At 34.9% G+C, this 18091-nt stretch overlaps 1 protein-coding gene across 1 annotated transcript; it reads left to right on the top strand.

The window, feature by feature from the left end:
• Positions 1-12126: 12126 nt before the first annotated feature.
• Positions 12127-14498, top strand: LOC145052339 (polygalacturonase 1 beta-like protein 1). Its single transcript, XM_079000147.1, has 2 exons — positions 12127-12429; positions 12521-14498. Exons 1-2 carry the CDS (start codon positions 12238-12240, stop codon positions 14351-14353), a joined length of 2025 nt encoding a protein of 674 aa, XP_078856273.1. The 5' UTR covers positions 12127-12237; the 3' UTR covers positions 14354-14498.
• The last annotated feature ends 3593 nt before the right edge of the window (positions 14499-18091 follow it).

Raw genomic sequence — 18091 nt, forward strand, 5'->3', positions numbered from 1 at the left:
ACAACACACAAAAGGAAAACAAAAAACCTTGCGACTTCTTTTCTTTCGTATGGATTCGGTCTTATAGAAACCCTCAGCTAGCTTAGGACGCTCGTCCGCATCCTCGGCTTCACCTCCCTCTCTTACGTTTTCGTGGTCACCGTACTGATCGTCAAAACCCAACAAACAGTTTCAGGCCTAATGTACGTAAGAGAAATAGGAGGAAAGGAAATTAGAATGGAGGAAGGCGGTGGAAGCGATGAATATGTAATCATGATGTATGAAATCGGTGAGAGAAGATGGAGTTGATGATCACCGATTTAGTGGGTGACGAAAAGCATCGTTTTAGTTGGAGAGGCAGGCGGTGGGCTGTGACTTTTCTGTAGAGATAACACGTGGAAACCAAACAAAGGAAAATGTAGCACGTGGAAACCACTTTTTCAAATATACAGAAAAATTAAAAAAAAAATTAAAGGATAAATAAGAATTTAAGAAAAAAGAAAAAAATCCACCAATGATAGCAAAGTCCTATTCACCTGGCACTTGTAAATTAGTGTGTGTGTGTGTGTGTGTGTGTGTGTATATATATATATATATATATATATATATATATATATATACATACAATAACTTGTAAGAAAAAACCGTATACCGACGACGGACATCATCGTTGTATACATAGCCACGAAATCCCGACATGCACACTATCCTGACCATTCGTGGTCGGGCGTGCTTGTTGTGGGTTGTGGTGCGTACCACGAAACCAAACGGACAAATTAGAGCACCTCTCTCGATTTGGAATGAAAATAGTCGTTCAACGGCTAATTTAAAAAATAATAAACAATATTTTTTTTATCTATAAATACCAAACTTTTAACCATCATTTCTTACACCATTCTTTTCTTTCTCTATACGCAAAATACACACACCATTTTCACAACCATCAAAAATGGATTCCAACCAAAATACCCTACCCCCTCCCAAACTTTAAAAATCGTAAACCCGATAACGTTTTTGTGTTAGATAACACCCATCGCTAATTAATGACCATGAAATCACCTCAAGGTAGTTTTGTCAATTTGCTTCAAACCGGTTCCCATATCCAACAAACACCACTTTTCTAACAATAATATCAACATTTCCTGACCTTTCAACAACAATTCCACCAATTTCAACAATTCCAACAGTTCCAACAAGAATTCAAGCCACAATCGTCACAACCACCACTTTCACAACCACCTCATTCGCCGAATTTCGTTTCGGAAACACAACCTTCAACACCACCACCACCTCAACCAAAAAAAGATGAAAAGAGATCCCCCCTCCCAAAAAAATAAAAAATAGATTCACTACCTCTGAATTGAAGAGACCCCATAGTTTTTTCGCTGAATGAATGAGAAAAAGTGGGAGGACGGGTCTCTCCTCATTAGGCCCGCTTGGGTTATGGTTGGGGACACCCTACTGAGGTTTTCTTAAGAAATCATATCAAAATGATATTTTCCACTTATCCATCGAAGAGAGGAACAACCCTAGCTGAATTCACCAGATTTCGTTTCGGAAACACAACATTCACCGCCACCGGCGTAACCCACTACTACCCGCTAATTCTGCCAAACTTCACTTTCAACATGCTAGCATACTTCTTAGTTTCTCCTAGGATTCCCTTCTCACATCCCTTTGCCATCAGTTGCATAAGAAACTCCCACTAATACCCATGGACTACCTTATAAATAATTCTTCGACTGCATGGCCTCACACTCTAACTATTGGACTCAGACAAGAGTTGTGCAATAGAGATAAACCTAACCTTCTAAAACTATCTAATTTTTGTAACATGTAACCTAGAATATTCACTTGATAGTTAACTGATACTAGTAGAGGTTCCTAAAAACACAAAGTAAGCGACATTCGAGCATCGAGTTCTAAACCAATGAGCTACCTAATCGTGTCACTCTGATACCAACTTGTAACGTCCCAGAAATAGTATGTAAATTTTTTTGTTTTAAATCAACCAAAAACATCAATCATTCATTCCAAAACCATCAAAGTAGGATAATGTATAAAATAGTTTTCAGAGTACACATCATATCATAAACTATGAAACACCGGTAGATGCGACGCAATCACTTCGATCTCTTCCCCTTGGAACTAGAAGTACCTAAAAAATATTTAAACATAAACCACAAGCACAAAGCTTAGTGAGTTTCCCCAAAATACCGCGTACCATACATACATATCAACTTTAAACTATAACGGGTCTATTTCACCATCGGATTTATTTCACCCCGAGTCTATTTCAAATCAATCGGTATTTATCAACCGAACGAGTCTATTTCACCCCTGAGTCGCTACTGTTGGTATTTTTCAACCATACAGGTCTATTTCACCCTTGAGTCTATTTCACCCCATGCACATATAGCATACATGTATATAGGCATACAACAAGAGCCACAAAGACAACATGCACATACGACACCTAGTGTCCTACAGTATAGTGAGAAGACTCGCCTCAATCAATAACAAACAAGTCTCACACCTGAGCTGTTGGTACGAGAATCTCCTCACACTATACACATCAAAACCAAACCCTAATTAATAATTAGGGTAATTATCCCAACTTAAAAAGTCCAAAACACCATGACAAATCCTTATTTCACCGCGCATACATATAACATATGGTGCTCACAAGGTATGGAGTAGCTTATACTCCATAAAACCAAAGTCTTAGGACCAAAAGCATAACAAACCAAGAACCAACCCTAGATCTAACAAAATGAAACATAAAGGTTCAAGCTTTATACCTCCTAGAGGTGAATGATGAAGCACAAAGTCTGGATCTTCAACCTAGAGGTTTCCCAATGCTTCTCCTAAGAACTCCCTTCTTCATAAAACACAAAAAATCACACAAAAGGCCTTAAACTCTCACAAAAGGGGCTAGGGTTTCAAAAGGACTGACGAAGAGGGTGAAGGTTAGAGGTAATAAGTGTTGGATTAGTGTCTAAGTCCATAACTATTTTGGTATGTACTTGACCCGATGGTGCAAGGTCCTTTTGGGTTGCCTTCACCAAAGCAACTTGATTGGAGAAATAAATAGAGAGAGAGGTTATTATGATTTATTAATATGTTATAAGAATAATATATTAAAGGAGAAATCATATTTGTTTAATTAATATTGGTCAATAATTAATTAAGAATTAATTTTGTGATCAAATGTAATTAATTAAACTAGAGGGGCTGAATTGTAATTATGTGATAGTTACAAAATAGGGTAAGGATTATCCTAAGGATAGGTTGAACGAATTTAAGGTGATAAGACCTTAGAATTCGTCCATGATAAGGATTCAAGGCTTATCTTATGGGTTGCTTGGTGGGCAAGCAACTAGATAAGGATAAGGACTGAAACCCTATCTCTACACCTATATAAACACCCTTTTGGCTCATAATTCGTCCAGACCTTCCCAAGGTATCTTAGGGACGAATTCTTATACCTCTCCTCTCTCTTTATACCTTCTCCATTTGCTCTTGGTGTTTGTGAACCATTAAAGGAGTGACACTTGTGACTCTAAGCCTTCCAAAGTCAATACAAGGAGATTTGGGATTGTTATTGCTACATAACAATCAAGGTAATATTATAAACCTATTCTTATGTTAATATGATTACTTATATGCTAGAATTAGGGTTTTATTATGTGTTCATAATGTTGTGTATCTAATAGTGAAAACATAGATCCAATGCTAGGGTTGCATGTACACATAGGATTGTTTGTATAAAACCCATCAGTGGTATCAGAGCTAGGTTAACTTGTTTTCAATTAGTTTATTCAATTGTATGAACTTGACACATTAGGGTTTATTGCCAATAAACCCTAGGAGGCTAGGGTTTTTCGAGATTAGGGTTTGCAAACCCTAATTTGCAAGAGTTTGAATAAGATCTTCAAATCCTTTCCTTAAACCCTTAAATTTCGAAATCGAGGGTTTGTTTTAATCCGTTGATTTTTGAAATTTGCCTCATCCCTAAGATAAGATCCTAAATTTTAGGGATTTAGATTATCCCATATCTTGTAATTATCCTCTAGTTGTTATATATGGCAATTATAGATTTTGCATTATCCTAACCATAATTTCGAAATCTAGAGAGATAATTAAGGGATTAGGATATCTTAAATGTATAAATGGTAATTATCCTCATGATTTAGATAATCCCTTATGATTTAATAATTAAATTAATAGTCTAATTCAAGATAATTATTAAATCAAGAGTTTTAATATTTAAAATTTTTTAATTTAAATGTCATAAATTCGAAAATTTTAAGAGAAATTAAAACTAAATTGTTTTGAAAAGTTTCAAAACTTGCCCTCAAGTTTTGGAATTTAAAAGTTGATTACAAGTTTAATTAGGATGTTAAATTCTAAAACCCTAGTATTGTTTTGAAAAAGTTCAAATTACACCCTTATGGTTTTATTAATTAATTAAGGTGTATAATTAAAAGAAGTTTAATAAATCCATAAAAGTTTTGGTTTACAATTAAAAAATATAATTGTTATATTTGACCACCTAGTATTTTAAAGTGTAAAACACACCCTATACTATATATATAATATTAAAAGTCTAACATTATATATATGTATAAGTAAAAGTCAGTCTTACCGTTAGTAGGCCTCATTCACGAAGCTGGTCTATAAGGGGTGTTTAAGGAAATTACCTATAAAATGGCGATTGAATGGGTATCCACTCTTACCCACCGTACTCTTGACTAGTGGAGGGTCGTTAGCCGAATGGGTAGGATAGGACAAAAACCTTCCATTATAAGTATAATGAATTACAAAAGTAACTAAATGTTTTACAAATTCCCAATCTTAGTTACTTAGGCAAAAGTGAATTGATGCAATTCCATGAAATTACACTTTGTACCCTTGCGAAGACGTTAGTGGAGCGTGTGTGGTTTACCGGCACACTAAATGGTTCTAAGTGAAGGTAGCAAAGGGTGACTCAATGTTTGTCATAGTTCGGTGGAGCGTGTGTGGTTTACCGGCACATCGAATAGATGACTGTAACATGTGAGGGCACCATGTAAGTTTGCATGGTTATTCACACCCGCTTTGTGATCCTCGGCATCCCAGTCACAAACAAGAGGGGCATATCGAGATTTAAACATGCCATTGAAAGTTCAATGAATCTCAAAGGATCTAGGAGTTTTCATAGATTTAAAACTTAAATTCTTTTTTCGTTTTTCGTGGTGGAAATTAGTGAATCGTCATTCACTTACCTTCAAATATTCTACAATTAGGGTTACGGCATCCCTCTCCTGAGTTGTAGAATATTGTGTTGGGTCCTAGCCTTAGTATCTCATTTGGGTGATTTGCTAAGGACTCATTCAATCAACTAACTTGAATTTGTTTTTTCCCGTATTGTAGATGTCAAAGTTTGACAACTATGGTCTTCTCAAATCCCGTGGAACAAGCATTCCACATGAAGATGATATTCCACGATTCGATCGAGGAACAAGAGATCATACTTCACTTCCTCCTCCTCCTCCAATCATTCCCCCTAACCCACAAGTTCAAAGGCTTGAAAAGTTCAAGATCACTCAAGCCCTTTTGGCAAGTAAACATAAAGAAGGAAAGTCGGTGTGTGCACACGTCATAGGGATGAAGTCACACATTGATAGGTTAAGAATGTTGGGATCCGTTGTCTGTGAGGAAATAGTTGTTGATTGGGTTCTTCAGTCACTTCCTAACTCATATAGTGAGTTCGTAAGAGAGTACTATATGATGAACCGCGACGTGGCCCTTATAGATCTCACCTATATGCTTATTGCTGCTGAATCAAAAATGTTTTGGCACAATGGAAAAACAAAGTTGATTGGTGAATCTTCCTTCAAGACCTCTATGGATATAGACAATGGCAACGAAAGACATGCTATGATCGAAAGGTTTGATCATAAGAGAAAGGCGATGTCTGAAGTAGTTCCAAAAGAGTCAATTTGCTTTTATTGCCAAGAGAAAGGGCATTGGAGACGAAGCTGCCCTATTTACCTAAGAGATCTAATAGATGGGAGAGTCAAAATGTATGGCTTTGCTTTAGGTAAAATCCATTGACTAACTCTTTTAAGCTTCTATTCTAGATTCTTAATACATAATGTGATAAGATTACAATTGAGGTTTTGTAGGATCGAAGAAAAGAAAGGAAGCTTAAGGGAAGAAGTGAGCTTTTATTGCCAAGAGAAAGGGCATTGGAGACGAAGCTGCCCTATTTACCTAAGAGATCTAATAGATGGGAGAGTCAAAATGTATGGCTTTGCTTTAGGTAAAATCCATTGACTAACTCTTTTAAGCTTCTATTCTAGATTCTTAATACATAATGTGATAAGATTACAATTGAGGTTTTGTAGGATCGAAGAAAAGAAAGGAAGCTTAAGGGAAGAAGTGAGCAAAATCTAACCGTGAAGGAATGGATTTCGATCGCATTTCTCGAAGATTAGATTCTTGAGCTACTACTTAGAGTTAGAATTAGATTGCTAAGAAAGATGTATTAGCATAGTTTTTCAATGAATTGCATTGTAAGGACAAAATTTTTTCCGCAATAAAATAAAATTTGATTTTATATTATTTATTTATCCTTGCAATGGCGTATATGAAAAATTGATGTTTGGATGTTTCTATTATTAGCAATAATGGATTTGATTCTTAGTTATGGAAATGTCGAAAATTTAACAAATAGGGAGAGTTTCTCATCGCCCAAGTTTCAATTGGACAGAAATTTGGAATCACGCAACTTGGTTGCATGATGAATGAGAAATTTCATATTTGGAAATTAGACTAATTCGTTGACAAAGTGTCAAGTGAAGGACTTGGAGATCGAATACACAAAGTTGCGTGTTGATCAAGTCCACCATAAGAGTAACAATGATATTTGTCATGATTATACTTACAAGATTAAGTGTAATTATGAATTGATTGAAAAAGTTTAAACCAATAGCAGAACGAATAAGAAGAATCAAGTAGGCAGAAAGATAAAAGTTTCTCCATTCTAAGAAGAAGGGAGAGTAGCTTTTATGCTTTATGATAGGTCTTAATGATTAACAACCATATCGCAATTAATCCTCTAAGTGAGTCTTCGTACAATTGTATGTCTAAGAAGAGAAATCAAGAATTAAAGAAATGGTTAAATCAAGAATTCAATCATACTTCGTTCCAAAACAAGTCTTAGAGTTAAGATTGTGACATTGAGTGTATAAGTATTAAGAAGGTTTATAACATTCATCAAATGTGGAAAGTTGTGATGTCTTGGATAAGGCAAAGACCAACTAGGACCAATTTATGAAGTGTTTTGATAAAAGCTACACTAACTCTTGAATGTTTGGTTGTCAAGAAATGGTTATTGACAAGAGAATCTTATATGTCAAGGAGTCAGTGGGAGTCTTATGGTCTTGAAAGGTTTCAAGAACAAATCAAATAAACCTTATCGATCATCACTAGCACACGAGTTGAGGTTTATAACCTATCGTGTTGACATTATTTTGTTTCTGTTCCATTCCACTTTAGTTAATTATGCATGTGAGTTCTATGAGTTCTCATTTTGAATGCATAAAAGGCAAGGACCTTGATCAATGGAAAGTACATTGATAAGAAAAGGTGAGCTGCTTAACTACTTGGAAGACATGGTGGGCAGCTGTGCTACCATAAAGGCAAGAAATCGAGATCAAGAAAGTTCGATCCATATGAGTTTGAATTTGTCGTAAACTTTGGTTTTAACAAATCCACATGGATAGGAACAAATACACCGTTTAAATCTAAGTTTCATAAGATTTCCTCCTTCATGAAAATGATTGTGAGGAAATGCTTTCACTAAGAAAGATTTAAGAAGATAGTGATTGTAAAATTGCATTCTCGAATTCGATTATGGTTACGGTATCCCTTTCCATAATTTGAATTGTGAGGTTTGGCAATTAGTCTTAAGTGTTTAGACACACATATGAACTATCGAAGGCAAAGGTGTATAAGTTCAAGAAGCCTTGATAAAAGATTATCAAAGCACTAAGTATGAAAAATATGAACTTAAGAAATTCAATAAGCATTGTTTTTTTTTTTCTGAAAGTTAAGATGTTTATGAATACATGTCGAAGCTAGTGGGAGCATAAGTGTTATGTTTTATAGTAATCATCATGATAGTGGGAGCATAAAAGTTATGATTGTATGATTATTAAGGCACATATTGCAAGTTGGCAATATTAATTATAGAAAAAAAGAGTTATTCTGTACAAAGTCGTAAGGATGGAATAGTTGTTTTGCTATAATTAAGGGAGACAGAATATTATGCTTCATTTCAAATCTAAAAGATTAGGTTGAGAAATGTTAATAAATTTAGTCAAGGGTACATAGTGTGTTCTTAAAATTTCGATTATGATTACGGCATTCCTCTTCACAATTCGAATTTTGAGAACATAGCAAATAAAACATTATGCGTCGTGTCCCATACGCTTCGGGTATAGGATCGATTGTAAATGCTTTAATGATTGACCATTCTAAATTTTTTCAAATGTCTAGCGCATTTAGAGGGAAAAGGGACTAGAATTGGTTTTGACTAAAACAATTAAACAACTATCAAAGGACAACCCAAAGTTCGACGAGGATTGGTCGCTTGTGAGTAGTTGGAAGTATAGTATTGGAAAATCTGGAAATCTTTCCATATTGGATGGACCATATCGACTCTATTATGAATAGAAAAGATTCTATTAAGAATGAGTTGTCATATGGAACATATGGAAGTGTGTCCATATTGGGAATTGAATATTGAGAAATCTATGACTAGATTAGAAACTTCTATGCAAAAGGATGTTAAAAGGAATGTACTTTGAGTGAGAGACATCGCGTCTATGGAATTGTCTTGTAACAATCTCCGATAGAGGACTTTGTAATATCATTGGCAATAGTCTTTGTGACTTTTGTGCAGTGACATTACGAAAGGAAATTTGCATAAAATGTTAGAATCTAGAATATTCTATAAGTAGCAAGAATTTGATATTCTTTCACTTATGAAAAAGGATTTGGAGTTGTGAAATGAGAATGATTGGAAATGTGCTCAATTTGGTCTATTTCACAAAGTAAGAACCATAGGTAAACATTGTGTGCATGCTAGGAGCATGGGACAAGTGTAATAATTCAAGAAAGAAGTTGATTACCCGAAACGACAAATAATGAGTAATCAATATGGTGATAAATAAAAGGCGTTTTATTTATACTCAAAGGTTGAGACCATATGGGATTAGTATTATTCTTGTGTTTCACATCTGCATGTTTTGACTTCCAGAATAATTGAGTTTATTAAGAATAATCGAATTATTCGAACGGGCCACAGTCGTTCATATGTTGGAAGTAGGTATGAATGAAGACTGTCATGAATTGGTGTGTGGATTGTCTAAAAGAGTATTAGACATAAGCAAATGTTTGTTGCAACGTTCGTGAGTGCTTATGAATATGATTTGAGCATTGGATTAAACCCACGCTCACTTGGATTACTCCATGAATTGTATCACGAGTGATTGGTGAGACGATAATATCTTATATTCTTGAAACCGAGATGTGTGAGTTGTATCTTGCAAATCGGTTTCACATTGATAATATGTAAACGCACTAGTAACTTGGTGTTATAAAACATATTGTTGTGTGTGATTTGGTGAGTGAGTGCAAGCAAGCATTGTATCAAAGTTTATCTGTTCCTTTTATCCAAAGTAGGATAAAAGTGATATCTTTGGGCCCCTCGATGATTTAGTGATGACAAACGTAAATGCTCGGCCGGGCTAGGGCTAATTTGATTTGTTCAATTAGTCAGTCGTCATAAATCGGAAATCGAGATATAGTATAAAGAGAATGATTTGAAATCATATCTCATATGATATCTAGAATGGAGGAATATATGATCCCTTATCTAAGGACACGCGTATCTGATAGGATCAGAGTTGACAGCGGCTTTGGAAAGCTACGATTGCAGATCAGGATCTGAAGTCATACGTAGAATAGTTGTTAGACTTATCCAAGTGGGAGACTGTTGGATTAGTGTCTAAGTCCATAACTATTTTGGTATGTACTTAACTCGATGGTGCATGGTCATTTTGGGTTGCCTTCACCAAAACAACTTGATTGGAGAAATAAATAGAGAGAGAGGTTATTATGATTTATTAATATGTTATAAGAATAATATATTAAAGGAGAAATCATATTTGTTTAATTAATATTGGTCAAAAATTAATTAAGAATTAATTTTGTGATCAAATGTAATTAATTAAACTAGAGGGGCTGAATTGTAATTATGTGATAGTTACAAAATAGGGTAAGGATTATCCTAAGGATAGGTTGAACGAATTTAAGGTGATAAGACCTTAGAATTCGTCCATGATAAGGATTCAAGGCTTATCTTATGGGTTGCTTGGTGGGCAAGCAACTAGATAAGGATAAGGACTGAAACCCTATCTCTACACCTATATAAACACCCTTTTGGCTCATAATTCGTCCAGACCTTCCCAAGGTATCTTAGGGACGAATTCTTATACCTCTCCTCTCTCTTTATACCTTCTCCATTTGCTCTTGGTGTTTGTGAACCATTAGAGGAGTGACACTTGTGACTCTAAGCCTTCCAAAGTCAATACAAGGAGATTTGGGATTGTTATTGCTACATAACAATCAAGGTAATATTATAAACCTATTCTTATGTTAATATGATTACTTATATGCTAGAATTAGGGTTTTATTATGTGTTCATAATGTTGTGTATCTAATAGTGAAAACATAGATCCAATGCTAGGGTTGCATGTACACATAGGATTGTTTGTATAAAACCCATCAATAAGGGCCTCCAAGAGATTAAGGTCCTTAAATAGGGTCCAAGACACCAAAATTAGGATGTGCACCCTACACGGTTACGCCCTGCGTAACCTGGGTACGCCCTATGTACTCCATTAAGTCTCACGTCCAAGTTAATGAGTTACGTTCTGCATAACTCAACTGACTACGCCCCGCGTACAACCAACACTTGCAAAAATAAATAAACTTTAATTATAAAGAAATGCACCTAGAAATGGGGTGTTACAAATCAGAGAGCGAGAGGGGAGAGAAGGGAGAACAAAACAGATAGATGGTATGGGAGAGAATAAAGACGAGAGAAAAAAAGTACATGTGGAGGAGGAGAGAGCGGCGAAGCTAACGACATGACTGACAGATGCAATGGTGGGGCTCCGTGAACGACAACAGACCAAATGGATGCATGTAGCTTCTTTTTAAGTTAGAAGATGTCTGAAAGAAATAAAAGCTTCTTCTTATGTGTGCGTGAAAAAAGACGCTAAACAATTTTTTTTATGTGTGCGGTCTTTTAAAAATAAATGTTATTTTTCAAAATTATATATTCATGCACATACAATGGTCAAAAGGTCTACAAAACCAAACATCAGCTTACATAGTATTTAATTACTAGTCAACCCATAATATGCTAATTACTATGATTAGGAAACCATCATTTTGATTCCTTTAGACATTTTTCCTTTCGTGTTTTGTTTACTATAAATGCAAAATACAATGGTATATTCACGCAGCCTTTTAAAAATAAATGTTATTTTTCAAAATTGTATATTCGTGCATATACAATGGTCAAAAGGTCTAAAAATACAAACACCACCTTAGATACTATCTAATTAGTCAACCCATAATCTGCTAATTACTATGATTAGGAAACCATTATTTTGATTCCTTTTAGACATTTTTGTGTTTTGTTTACTATAAATGCGAAATACAATTCAAACCTTACTTCTCTCAACTTTATATAATTATACGAACCTCTCAACCAATTTTATGGTCCTTTGCTAAAATTAAAAGCATGGTCTTTGAGAGTGTCTTTTTCAACATTTCTGTAAAGAACACCCTAAAGAAAAAGGAAAGTGAAAATGTCCGAAAGAAGCCACCGATCTTGTCTTTTCATTTCAAGCTTTTATATTGAAATCTTGGAGTCAAGTCCGGACAAATAGTTACTAGTCGTCATACCACCTAATGCCCATATCGTACCATCACAATAATTCACAATAATTCACAATAATTAAAAGTAAATAAGTGTAGTATAAATAAACGAGACCAAATTTATAAACGAGTCAAGATGTGTAAAACATTTATTTATCAAGTAAATTATAAACAAACCAATACATTCTTAGTTTATTTGAAAAGATTACAGATAAATCCAAATGGTTTGTTGAGTTACTTCAAACAAAAGGTAAAATGAAAGAAAAAACAAATTACAAGTTATTTTTTATTTATAAAATCCCATTCCCCTCCATAAAATCTCACCATCATCCACCCCACGCACACAGTAACCCACCTTCTACACACACACACAGACAAATGAAGATGGACAAAAGAGTCAAATTTAATATCTTCTGCTTCTTGTTCGTATTACTATCATCCATCTTCGTAAGTTCTTCACATTTGGCTTCTTCTTCTTCCATTAACTTGTCTTTTACCTTAATTTGTTTGCTCTTACTCATTTAATTCATGCATGCAGGTTTCCATAGTCGAGGCAACCCCTCCTGGTGTTGCGAACTTGAGTAAATCAAATCCTTTTTCCCCTAAATCTTCTATAACTCGTTACTGGAAAACCCAGATCTCCAATCGTTTTCCGATCCCTTCTTTTCTTCTTTCCAAAGCTTCACCACTCTCACCTTTCGAATTCTCATTATTCACCAAATTAGCTTCCAACCACTCTCTTTCATCTCATCTTTCTTCCTTCTGCTCCTCCGCCGACTTATTCTGTTTCTCCGATCCCACCTCCATTAATTCCGGTCGTTTAAAAGACACCAACTTTGCTGTTTACAACTCCAAACGTTTCTCCACCTACGGCTCCTCCCAAATTGGCGGCGCCGACACTTTCAAAAACTACTCGGAAAACATTAACTTTGCATCTAGTGGTTTCGCCAGATACAGCGGCATATCCACCGGCCACCATGAAGGATTCACCTCCTACGCGACTGACGCCAACGTCGCTAACTCAAACTTCACCAGCTACGCCACCGATGCCACCGGAGGTAATGGCGATTTCACCTCCTATATGCCACGTGTCAATGTGCCTGATCTCCGGTTTGCATCCTACTCAGCCAACGGAAACAACCATGCCATGTCGTTCAAGAGCTACGTCGACGACACAAACTCCGGGAACCAACAGTTCATGAACTACGGTAAAAATGGGAACGGAGTTCCGGTGGGGTTCACCGGGTATGGCGACACGTCGAATGTAATCGGGTCCACTTTTTCGCACTATGCTGATCTGGCAAACGATGCGAATGATACTTTCAAGGCGTATTCATCAAATGCAAATAACCCAAAAAACGATTTTAAAGCATATGGTGGTAATAGTGGAAATGCCGGGTCGGATTCTTTTGTGAGTTACCGAGATGGAGCGAACTCGGGTACAGACACATTTCTGTCATACGGTAGAAAATCAAATTCGGGCAAAACAAATTTTGTAAATTATGGAAAATCATTCAACCCGGGTGTCGATTCGTTTAGAGAATACGGTAAAGGATCCACGGGTCAATCTACCGGTTTTAGTATCTATGCTTTGAATACCACATTCAAAGACTATACCAAAACTGGTGTCACATTTGGTCAATACACAAAACCCGGGTCAAAAACGGGTCCTACCAAGGTCAGTGGCAGTTTGGTAAATAAATGGTCGGAGCCGGTTAAATTCTTTCGGGAGAAAATGTTGAAGAAAGGTACCGTTATGACAATGCCCGACATTGTTGACAAAATGCCTAAACGGTCGTTTTTGCCCCGGGCCATCACGTCGAAATTACCGTTTGCTACTGACAAACTATCTGGTGTGAAGGAAGTTTTCCAGGCTCGGGACAGTTCTGTTCTGGAGCGTGTTTTAACCAATACGTTGTCAGAATGCGAGCGGGCCCCGAGCCAGGGTGAGACCAAACGGTGTGTTGGATCGATTGAAGACATGATCGATTTCGCTGTTTCGGTTTTGGGTCATGATGTTGTGGCAAGGACGACAGAGAATGTTAGAGGGTCAAAAGAAAAGGTGATGATCGGAGAAGTCAAAGGGGTCAACGGTGGGAAGCTCACTAAGTCAGTGTCATGCCATCAAAGCTTGTATCCATACCTTCTCTATTATTGCCACTCTGTCCCGAAAGTGAGAGTCTATGTAGCTGATATACTTGACGTGTACAATAAGGCAAAAATTAATACCGGTGTTGCAATATGTCATATTGATACATCAGCATGGAGCCCGGGTCACGGAGCATTTGTGGCACTTGGGTCGGGTCCGGGTCTTATTGAAGTCTGCCATTGGATATTTGAGAATGACATGACGTGGACCACATCGGATTGAAGATGAACACGTGTGTTTGCTTTATCATTCATAAAGTCATAGTAATGTTGTTGTCATGAGATTTTAGAAATTTGATTGTTGTGCGCTTGGTGTTATTGTAATGGTTTTGAAATATTTATAAAACAGATATTGTCGGATTTGGTTAGATAGATGTCCATAAATAAAATAATGAACACCCATACTTTATTGTAAAAGAATATTTTATTTTAATGACTAACAAATGTGATGAAATGTAAATGTACTGATAACATGGACTAACACGTGATATGAAATCAAAATATAGATATGAAATCAAAATATAGAAAGAACACTTTAAAGTCATAGAGGATATGTTAATTAAGATTATATTATACAGATAGTACACAAAATAAATAAAATAAAACAAAAATAAGCTAAATAAAACGAGTTATATGAGTTGAAAATCGCTTATAATTAAATTTAATATATAATTCATTAAAGAAATAAGATCTGTTCCTTTTTGAGTTTTGACCCATACTTGAGAATATCCGATTCAATTTTACATGTCGATGTATAAAAGTAATCATTTGTATAGTTGTAGGATGGCCGAAGATGGAGTGGAAAGAGGGGAAATTTTGATGTAGAAAGAAAGATGAAGGAATAGAAGTATAATCACTCTCAACAGGTGCTACCTTTATATCCCATCTCATCTGTGTGGCCTTATAGAACTCGCTTCTCAGATTTCTACCTAATTTTTTTTAGCTTTTTCATTTTGGTATTTTTAGCATGTTTACATATAATTTATCAGTAATCAACAATTTTTATAAATCACATTTGATTTTTTGTTTGCCCAACTCTTTTTTGCTTTGATTTTATGATTCACATGTGTATACAAAGTGTCCCAAAATCTTACCTTCTGTCGTATGCTTTTTGATTCTACATTTGGTTACAATTCTCATTTATGATTTATGCGTGCTTGAAGTAGGACATTAGAAGCTATGAAAAATGAAATGATGGGTGCGATTGCGTGCTGGGAAAGAAGCATACATCGGCAGGATAAAAATGATTTAGAGTTGTCCTTTTGTGGTCACGCATGCTAAACAAGTGGTACATTGTATCCACTTTCATCCACTAAATTTGCTCTTTATTTTAACACATTCATATGTACCCCATGTTCCGTTTGCGTCCAAAGGATTCTTGTAATTTGGTTGTTTTCATTAATTATTAGGATAGAAAACGCAATTGGTGTGGAATAGAGATTTACATAAAACTTATAGGACCAATTATAGGGACCCAAATTAAAGTGTTGATATCTCTAAAAATCATGTATGTTTCTTTGCTTCAAATTAGTTGATTTGTTACTTGTCCCCTCTCTCTTATTTGAAATGTTTTGAAAGTATTACCTATATGGTTTGTTTGCTTTATGGTAAGGCTGGCAATTGTTGATACGATACGACAAAAATACACGACACGAAACGAAATTGAGACGAAACTGAAATTTGAATTCGTGTTTGTGTTAAGCGTAAAAAACACGATGTCATGCCGTGTCATGTTCGTGTTTAAAATTCAACACGAAATTGACACGATTTAGCATTTATTTGTCGTGTTTTCGTGTTTGTTGTGTTTTTCTTGTTATGTATAATTAAATATTGAGAAATTAAGTATTCTCCTACATTTTCTTTCTATATATCTTCCTACCAATATGAAATTATGACATGTGTTATATTTTGATAAAATTAATTATATATTTGAACACTTGTCAACATTTCAACCAGGTAGGAAGATAATTAGGAAGAAAAGTTGGAGGATATTTAATTTCTCTTAAATGTTAATTAAATAAAATATTTTTTTATTATGTTGTCTTTGTCGTATGGTGTCGTGTTTGTCGTTTTTTAATCGGTTCGTTTTCATGTTAGTTAAAAAAAACACGACATCGTGTCGTATCGTGTTCGTGTTACATAAAACATTGTCGTGTTGTGTCAGATAAAAACACGACACAATGACCCGATTTGCCATTCCTACTATATGACATATATGTTCATGGCATGAAAATGATATTTGGGACATATTTTAGAATGGAAAATGTTGTATGATTTGGAAATATGATTTTGAAGTATCCTTACTTGTGTATTGCATATAGGATAGGTGTTGAAAGTCCTCATGACTTATATTACAAGTAAATGGTGAAATTCCAGTTATAAGGATCCAATATTCTGGTTTGAAGCAAAAGCTTCGTGATAGGCTTTACAACCCATTCCATGGAAGACATGTTTAGTGGTCATGTGTCTATCTTAAATTTTTTAAAGAGGATAGTGGGTAGTCATCGACAACGGTATAAGCGGGTGCCTTATTTGAAATCCGCCAGACCATTGAACCCATAATTGTAAGGGATTTTTTATAGAGTAGTGGACTGGGTTTGGGTTAGTTGCATATGCATTTGTATTGTTTCTTTTATGAATTTATACTAATTCAATACTTTTACCACTAGTTTGTTGAAATGATTATTAGAGATGGAATTTAACCATGATTATTAGAGATGGAATTTAACCATCCACTGATTAGATAACAAGTTCAAGGACTATAGAGCATTAGAAACATAAGAATAAATAAGGGATAATGACTTAAAAATGTAATATATTTTTTGTATTTGTATACATTTGGTCATTGAGTTTTTTTCGTCCATATTACCCATTCAACTTGTTAAACTGTACACATTCAGTCATTATGACCGGTTACTCCAGGTTAGCCGGGAAAAATGACTTAATTGGGTAATATATTTTTCATTTTATACACATTTAGTCTTTAATATTTTTGTATACAGTTAGTCCTTAATACTTTATTTTTTTTTTGTTTTAAAATAAGTCTTCTTTGTTTGGGTTAGTTGCATATGCATTTGTATTGTTTCTTTTATGAATTTATACTAATTCAATACTTTTACCACTAGTTTGTTGAAATGATTATTAGAGATGGAATTTAACCATGATTATTAGAGATGGAATTTAACCATCCACTGATTAGATAACAAGTTCAAGGACTATAGAGCATTAGAAACATAAGAATAAATAAGGGATAATGACTTAAAAATATAATATATTTTTTGTATTTGTATACATTTGGTCATTGAGTTTTTTTCGTCCATATTACCCATTCAACTTGTTAAACTGTACACATTCAGTCATTATGACCGGTTACTCCAGGTTAGCCGGGAAAAATGACTTAATTGGGTAATATATTTTTCATTTTATACACATTTAGTCTTTAATATTTTTGTATACAGTTAGTCCTTAATACTTTATTTTTTTTTTGTTTTAAAATAAGTCTTCTTTGTTTTTGTACTCATTCAGTAGTTATGAATAATTTCTTTAGGCTGTTTATGTTTATGTCCATCACGATCTCGACTGCTTGGTTGCGTAGGCCTTGTGGTTGGGCTTAGGTCTTGTGTTCTGAACGTCGTAACTTCTTCATACGATATCATATTTTAACGATCATTATATCCATGTGTTCGTTTTTTGAGTCTACTACAACTTTCGTTAAGATCATTCTCGTTAAAATGTAACATATTTTTACTTACGATTTTATAAAAAAAACCATACATGCTTTCATAAAACGAATGGATATAAAGATCGTAAGTAAAAATATATTATTTTTTAACGGGAGTAATCTAATTGAATGTTGTAATAGACTAAAATACGAACGCATGAATATAAAAATCGTTAGAATCTGAGATCGTATGAAGAAGTTATGACGTTCAAAATGCATGACCTAAACAACCAAGTAGTC

The sequence above is a fragment of the Lactuca serriola genome, chromosome 5 (genome assembly GCF_051521515.1).
Source record: "Lactuca serriola cultivar US96UC23 chromosome 5, Lser_US96UC23_V15, whole genome shotgun sequence".
Classification (NCBI taxonomy): domain Eukaryota; kingdom Viridiplantae; phylum Streptophyta; class Magnoliopsida; order Asterales; family Asteraceae; genus Lactuca; species Lactuca serriola.